The sequence below is a fragment of the Nannospalax galili genome, unplaced genomic scaffold (genome assembly GCF_000622305.1).
Source record: "Nannospalax galili isolate Female #2095 unplaced genomic scaffold, S.galili_v1.0 scaffold1082, whole genome shotgun sequence".
Classification (NCBI taxonomy): Eukaryota; Metazoa; Chordata; class Mammalia; order Rodentia; family Spalacidae; genus Nannospalax; species Nannospalax galili.
This window is the reverse complement of record NW_008348580.1, coordinates 323,673-331,970: the sequence shown is the minus strand read 5'-3', so window position 1 is coordinate 331,970 and position 8,298 is coordinate 323,673. Positions and strand designations below refer to the sequence as shown.

Genomic DNA, 8,298 nt, shown 5'->3' with positions numbered 1-8,298 from the left:
ATTTATTTATTTTTATGGGGTGTTTGGCTACTCTACCATTCCCCTGTCTGAAGAGGTACCCCTAAAGTCTTTTAAGGATACATACAGGCTCCCAAATACTTTCAACATTTTTGGCCTTTGGAACAGACTATGTTGGTAAGAGGCCCAAGGACATTTTGACTTTTAGCCAAGAAACTGGCTACGTTTCTTTGGGATCTTTTTACCCTAGCCAATTCCTACCTCCTATTCACCATTCTCTGAAGAGGTTACCCAACTTGTGGAATGGGAATCAGGACAAAGACCGCTCTGGCTTCTTCCATGCTGAACAGGGGACGCAGGGTGAGGCAACTGGGGTACTCCTTCAGTGGGTCTATCTAAAAGATGCCCAAATTGCATAACTCTTTAACTGTAGGGGGAAGAGAAAGTCCTTGACTCATGACTATGTGAAGAAGTAAAGGCAAGAGTAATTAGCATTATAAGTTCTAGATAGAGAACTAGAAAAAAGTCAGAACATGGCAATTTTCAAATATTCATATGAGAGTCCATTGGAATTTCTTGACAAGGGCTTCCAAAAGCATCCCCCTATTGTGTTCCTCCTCATTTTTCTTTTGTCTTCCAAGGCTGGACTCTAGGTTCAGGATTTGCTTTCAGGTATTTTGATAGCTGTTGGAGTGGTTAGAATCAGTGTCAGTTCCCTCTCAAAGGTTTCTAGATGAGAGAGAAAACAAATTTATCCATAATTTTACAACTATAACTGGTTGTCTCCCTTAGCTACACAGACCTTCATCACTTCCTTATGCTTTCTCATTTTCTCTATTTTAGAAATATCTCCATTCCCATATCCTTGTAACACCTTTTACATTCTCTTTTTCTTTTTTTAAAATTTTTATTTATTTTTATTTAATTTCATAGAGAACATCTTAACTTCATAACCTTCCCCCATTGGCACCCACCCATAGTTTCCCCCCTACACTGGAATTCATACATTATGTCATTTCTGTTGGGTCCTCTTAGTCAGCCTATCTAGAGGTCTTTGTTTTAGGATGGTCAGCTGTTCCTCATCTAGCGCTAATCAGTTGTCAATATTCCTTTGGATAAGATTGGGGTCTGCTGTTCATTTCCCCAGTTCTATGCTGGGTTACTATCTGGGAGTCCCTTTGGCCACTGTGGCCAACAACTCAAAAGAAGGTATCACCTGTCTGGCATTGGGCTTGAACCAGTGTCCAGTGTATAAAGAGGAGTTTTAACACAGAGGAATCATTTCCTCCATGCTTCCAAGCAAAGCCAACCATGGTTGAGCAGGACCTTTGACTTATCTTCACATAGGTGGAACTGGTAAAAGAAAGGAGCCAGGGGCTCCTCCCAAGCCCATGTTACCCCTGAGGAACAGATCCTCAAATGACCTTAAGAGTAAAAATAAATCAGTTTATCCGGACCAACTCTATGGCCTTAAACACCCAAAAGGAAAGAATAACCAAAGATTAAAGGGGCCAATATAATTTCATAAGAGTCCATATGTATAGCTAAAGGCTTCATTTTATTTTTTTAAAAAAATAATTATGAGACATAATAGCATTTTCAAATGAATTTTCCATCTGTTGTGAGACTTCTTTTCCTGGAGATGCTAAGCAATGTTTATTCCTTTTTAAGGTTCTAATGTCAAGAAAATATTTGATTAAAGTTTTACTGGGGAACCAATGAATTTATTGAGCTTACTTACCAAGATAACTGAGAGTTTGCTGAGGTGTGTGTATGTCCTGAGTGTATGCACTTAGTCTTTATCCAGTATGGATCATACCTTCTCTTTCTAGCCTTCCCCAGATTGTATTCTTTAGCCCTCCCCAAATCCAGGAGGCCATGTGTGTTTGGTGCCAAATTACACACCGTCGGCTGGGAACAGTGGCTGGATAATCCAGTGAGGGTACAATGACCTTGCTTGGCCCTCTATTAATGAATGAGCATAACTGTCAACAAGCTCACTTGTGTCGATGTTTTGCGAGCAGGCTCAGCCTAAGTTGTGATGATAGTAGTTATTTCTTGCAGAAGGGACTGCTGTACAGCATCATCTTATTAAAAGGACCTGGAATTTAAAAGGAGTTGGAGCTAGGATCTACATATGAGGGAGATCATACATCATTTGTTTATCTGAGTCTATGTTACTTCACTTAGTATAACAGTTTCTAGATCCATCCATTTACTTGCAAATTTCATTATTTCATCTTTCTTTACTGCTGAATAGAACTCCATTGTGTAAATAGACCACATTTTTGTTAACCACTTGTCAGTTGAGCGGCACTTAAGTTGCTTATATCTCTTAGCTGTTGTGAAAAGAACAGCAACAAACATGTTTTTACAAGTGTCTGTACAATAGAGTGAGTCTTTTGGGTATATGCCAAGGAGTGGTATAACCAGGTCATATGGTAGGGTCATTTGTAGTTTTTTAAGAGTTCTCCACACTGCTTTCCATAGGGGTTGAACAAGTTTGCAATCCCACCAGCAGTGAATGAGTGTTCCCCTTTGTCCACATCCTCTCCAGCATTTGGTATCATTTGTTCTCTTGATCCTAGCCAGTGTGATTGGGGTGAGGTGATACCTTAGAGTGGTTTTAGTTTGCATTTCCCTAATGACTAACAATGTTGAACACTTTTTGAGATGTTTCTCAGCCATCTTTATTTCTTCCTTCCAGAACTCTCTGTTTCGATCTTTAGACCATCTTTTCATTGGGTCATTTGGTTTTGTGATTCTTTGTTTTTTGAGTTCTTTATATATTGTGGACATTAAACCTCTGTCAGATGTGTCACTGGTGAAGATTTTTTCCCATTCTGTGGGTTTTCTCTTCACTTTTTGTTTTTCGTTTTTCCTGTACAGAAGCTTTTTCGTTTAATGATGTCCTACTTGTTGATTGCTGACCTTAATTTCTGAGCAACTTCTGCCTATCTAAGAAAATCCTTTCCTACACCCATATCTTGTAGGTTTTTCCCAATGTTTTCTTCTAACAGTTTCAGAGATTCAGGCTTTACATTGAAGTCTTTGATCCATTTAGTTGACTTTTGTACAAGGTGAAAGATAAGGATCTGGTTTCATTCTTCTACAGGTGGAGATCCAGTTTTGCCAGCACCATTTGTTGAAGATGCTGTCTTTCCTCCATTGTGTGTTCTTGGCACTTTTGTCAAATATCAGGAGGCTGAAATTGCATGTACTCTGGTTTGGATCTTCAGTGATGTTCCATTGATCCATGTGTCTATTTTTTGTGCCAGTACCATTCTGTTTTTATAACTATAGCTCTGTAGTATACTTTGAGATCTGGTATAGTAATGCACCCCAGCATTACTCTTTGTGCTCAGGGTTGCTTTGGTTATCTGGGGTCTTTTTTGCTTCCATATGCATTTAAGGGTATTTTTTTCTAATTCTGTGAAGTACGTCATGAGGATTTCGATTGGGATTGCATTGAATCTATATATTGCTTTTGGTAGGATGGTCATTTTCACAATATTAATTCTTCTAATCAATGAGCATGGGAGGTCCTTCCATCTCCTAGTGTCTTCAGGCTCTTTCTTTAAAGATTTAAAATTTTCATTGTAGAGCTCTTTCCTGTCTTTGGTCAGATTTATTCCAAGATATATATGTTTGCAGCAGTTGTGAATGGGAACATTTCCCTGTATTCTTTCTCCAATTGCTTGTTATTGTTATATAGAAAGGCTACTGATTTTTGTAGATTGATTTTATAACCTGTCACTATACTGTAAGTGTTGATCAATTCTAGGAATTTTCTGGTGGAACTTTTGGGATCTCTTATGTGTAGTATATCATCTTCAAAAAGTGATAGTTTGACCTGTTTTTTTCCAAATAGTACTCCTTTAATTTATGACATTTATTGACTTACATATATTGAACCATCCCTGCATCTCTGGGATAAAGCCTACTTGATTATGATGAATGATTTTTTTTAATGTTTGTCTGTTTGCAGTTTGCAAGTATTTTGCTGAGAAATTTTGCATCTATCTTCCTTAAAGATATGGGTCTATAGTTTTCTGTTTTGGTTGTGTCTTTACCCGATTTCAGTGTTAGAGTGATGCTGGCTTCATAGACTTCTCCTTCTGTTTCTATCATTTTGAATTATTTAATATTGGTTGGAGGTCTTCTTTAAATATCTGGTAGAATTCTGCTGTAAATCCATCTGGGCCTGGGCTTTTTTCGTTGGGGACTTTGTATTGCTGTTTCAATTTTCTTATTTGTTATGTGTCTGTTTAAACTGTTGATCTCTCTTGGTGTAACTTTGGTGGTTCCCATGATTTCAGTTCTCTCTCAATTTCTTTTAGATTTTCAGATTTAGTAGCATATGAGTTTTTAAAATATTCCCTTATAATAGTCTGGATCTTTTGGGTGTCTGTTGTGATGTTTCCCGTTTTATCTGTGATTTTCTTGATTTGGATTTGCTCTTTCTTTCTTTTGATTTACTGGGGTAAGGTCTGTGTATCTTCTTTAGCTTTTCAAAGAACCAGCTGTTAGAGTCCTTGATTTTTTTTGTTTGTTTGTTTTCTTTGTTTCTATTTCATCAGTTTCTCCTCTGCTTTCTGTTATTTTTTCTCTTCTGCTGGGTTTGGCTTTCATTTCTTCTTACCTTTCAAGTGTCTTGAGTTGAAGTGTTAGGTCATTTATTTGGACTCTTTCTAATTTTGTAATATAGGCATTTAGAGCTATAAACTTTGCTCTTAGGCCTGCTTTTAATGTGTCCCAGAGGTTATGTTGTGTTGTATTGTCCTTTTCATTGAATTACAGGAATTCTTTTATTTCTTTCTTAATTTCTCCTTTGACCTACTCATTGTTTAGGAGTGTGTTCGATCGCCATGAGTTCATATAGTGACTAGGGATTTGTTTAGTGTTGATTTTGAGCTTTTTTGCATTGTGATCCGATAGAATGCATGAAATTATTTCAATTTTTTGCTGTTTGTTGAGGTTTGTTTTGTGACCCAGTATATGGTCAGTTTTTGAAAAATTTCTGTGGGGTGCTGAGTAGACACATCACTATGGCACCTGCTGGAATATCTTTTTTGGCACGTTGATAGTGCAACATGTGGGGTCTGTTGTTGAGCAAAAATTACAGGGGACAGTTCTCCCCCAGCCATCTGCATATTGCCTTCTGAAAGACCCATCCAGTGACAGGGAGTTTCCAGCTTAGTCCAAGCTTGATTTCTCCCTCTCCCTTGCTCACATCATGTGGTATCTTCAGCAGTACGGTTTATTGTCCACTTTCAGTGTACGACCAACATTATTGGCAATGGTCTTTCTTGTTTTGGGGACCAAAACTGCTGCTCTGGCCAACAGCTCATAGAGGGACAACCTACCTCTGGCACTGTGATTTTCACTTAACAACCCTATGGGATCTGGCAGGGCTTTCTTTCATCCCCATAGCCTTCCTTCTGTGCTTAAGGATTTTTTTTTTTTTTACTGTGTATTGGGAGAACCCTCCCCCCCATTCCCATAGTTCTTTCTATAGCCCTCCTTCCCCCCCTCCCCTTTAACTACACCTTTTTTACATATTTTTCCCTTAGTAACACCTGTCTCCTACTATTCGTCTCTCTAGCGTTCCTTCTTTCCCTTTACCTCTCTGGTTTCTTTCCATATTCTGGTTCCTGCAGTTACATCAGGATATGCACTCACTTATGAGGATGAGGCACCTTCTCTCACCATTTGCAGCTGTCGGGAAGTCACAGTATCTTCCTTTGACTGTGGACTTTCCAGTGCAGCTGTAAATGGATGGATGTCCACTCTTCTTTAAATAAACCCCCACCCTATGCTCTGGTAGCAAACCCAATAAACTCCTTAGGATTAAAAAAAAAAATAACAGAACTAATGATGCAAACTTTCATTATTCTACCAAAGTTGACCCCATGTGGGAAAATTCTTTGGTCTTTGATTTCTTACTCCTATTTTTCTCCACTTAAACATCATTGTGTATGCATTTTTATGTAACCTGTTTCAAGTTATTTCTGGACAAATGTGTTAATTCTCTTTGGAATAAAAAAATATTTAATTCATTAAAATATTTTGCACTTAAAATTTCATTACTTTGTTTTTTTAATGTATATGAATGTATTTCCTGAATGTAGTCCCTTACCCACCCAATTATATTTTAAATAATTGCCATTTCAAAGGAACTGCTCTAGACTCTGTGGTTAAAGTCTTTGAAATGCAAAAAACATGGGCACTGCTATGAGAAATGTACAGCCTGGAATAGGGACATGAACAAATGACATTTGATTGGGACTTAAGGGGTCAGAGAAAAGTGGTTAGTTTTTATATCTGATAATCTCAGCATCTCAGTCTGTTAAAATTGTCCATGTGTTCAAATGGATGATGTGAGTATTTTCCTTTTATGGGTAAATACAGGTTGAGTTAATTAATAATGGTGTATTTGTTTTTGTTTTGTTTTTTGAGACAAGGTCTCCCTGTACCTCCAGCTGGCCTGGAATTTGCTGTGTAGACCAGGTTGGTCTAGCTCTCACAGACCTGCTGAGATTAAAGGTGTACACCACCACATTTGGCTAATGCTGCTGTAATTTAAGACATAGTTTAATTTCCATTATTTGTTACGTCAAATCATTTTCAGTTTAACTTGTGTCATATTTTTTTCCCTTGTATTTCTTGATATTTTTCAGAATTTTAAAGTTCAAGCCCTCAGTTTCCTTTGGACTCACACTCAGAATAAGGTATTTTTCCCTGGATATTCATGAATCAGAACAAACTGGGAAAAGTATTGTGAAGTAAGATTCAGGATAAAAAATAGAAGTCTCTTGAACTTCTTGATTTAAGAATGTATCTATTAGTGAGTTTACATTTTAAAAGTATTCTCAAATTATGCTTATTATATTTCTATTATGAAGTGATCTTCATGTTCTTTGAATGTGATAGACATAAAGAAATTGTCTCATATTTTTACATTGTCCGGTCCTTTATCTGTTTTTGCCCTCTCACATAACAAGCGTACCAAAGAGACAAAAATGCTAGTACACTGTAGTTTGTGTGTAGGCCAGAGGACAGCCATTTATGTTATTCCTCAGGCACCATCTACCATTTTTTGAGGCAGGGTCTCCTAAAGTCTGGAGCTTTTCTTATAGTCTAGAGTAGCTGACCAGTGAACCTTAGGAATCTACCTTTCTCTACAGTCTCAGTGCTAGGATTACGAGTATGCCACTATGCTGGTCTTCTTTTACTTTGGTTCAGCAGATCAAACTCAAGTCCTCATACTTGGAAGGCTAGAACTAAATAAATGAATGACCCATTTCCCCAACCTTCTAGTACAGTATTTAATACCATTCCAATGAAGGAGCATAAAAGTTTGGTGATGTCACATCTGACCTATGGGTGCATCAACTTTGATTTCAAAAGACTTGCTTGTTGTGTTAAACACAGGCTTATCAGAGTCTAAACTCTTATAAGTCCTTCCACTAAACCATATTAATTCACAGGGACCTCAGTGATTTATGAGTTATTAAAAAAAGTTATTTTTAATATCCAAATTAGGATGAAAATTTGTTTCTGACCCCATTGGCTGAATTTTATCTTCTATTTTTGTTTGGGGCAGATTTTCCAGAGAAATGTTTGATGGTTGTCTTATTTCTCTTTTAAGCAACCCCTCCCCCAGCAACATTTATTTGAAATGAGAAATTTAACTTCTCAAGCTTCTATGTCCTTTCGGCATAAGTAATACTCAAATACCATGTCCAAAGCACCAGCTTAGAACCCTGCCATTGGTTAGGGAAGATTTATTGCCTTTTCTAGATCTGATATTTAATATATCTTGCTTTTTGTTTGTTTGTCTTATCTAGGATCCAGTTGTAGCAAATGCTGCATATAAATCTCTGTCTCACTTCAGTGCAGGAGAGCACTCCATTCTTCACCTGCCTGAAAAGGTAGGCACTTCTGCTTTCCCATGAGCAGCTTTTAATTTTTTGGTTTTATGACCTTAACCACTGTCTTAGGGAACTTTACCCGATGAGTATTTATGTAACTATAGCTGCATTGTCCATACAATGTAGTAACTAATATTATTTGTTTAATCTGTAAAATTGTGAGGTCCTAGGTTCATAGGCAATGGGTTTGAATCTCTTTAAAGCAAATGGAAGACAGGTATGTCACAAATTAATCATCTTAAGTAACTAGAGTTACATATGTCTGTGTTATAGGAACAACTTTGCTTTCAAATCAGAGTGCCACCTTGGTCTTCAAATCCAATCATTGCCTGCACAGATTAATATTTCTGCCATCTGTGCTGCCAAAATTTTTATTTTTTATTAAAAAGTGCCATAAAGAAAACAT

General features: G+C 37.3%; 1 protein-coding gene across 4 annotated transcripts in view; it reads left to right on the top strand.

The window, feature by feature from the left end:
- Focad (focadhesin) overlaps nt 1-8,298 on the top strand; it is a 399,091-nt gene that overhangs the window by 216,721 nt on the left and 174,072 nt on the right. For all 4 annotated transcript variants that reach the window (XM_029569601.1, XM_008845526.3, XM_008845525.3 and 1 more), the window contains 2 exons: nt 6,639-6,689; nt 7,809-7,892. In XM_029569601.1, the coding sequence (XP_029425461.1) occupies nt 6,639-6,689; nt 7,809-7,892 (135 nt within the window). The remainder of the gene's footprint in view (nt 1-6,638; nt 6,690-7,808; nt 7,893-8,298) is intronic.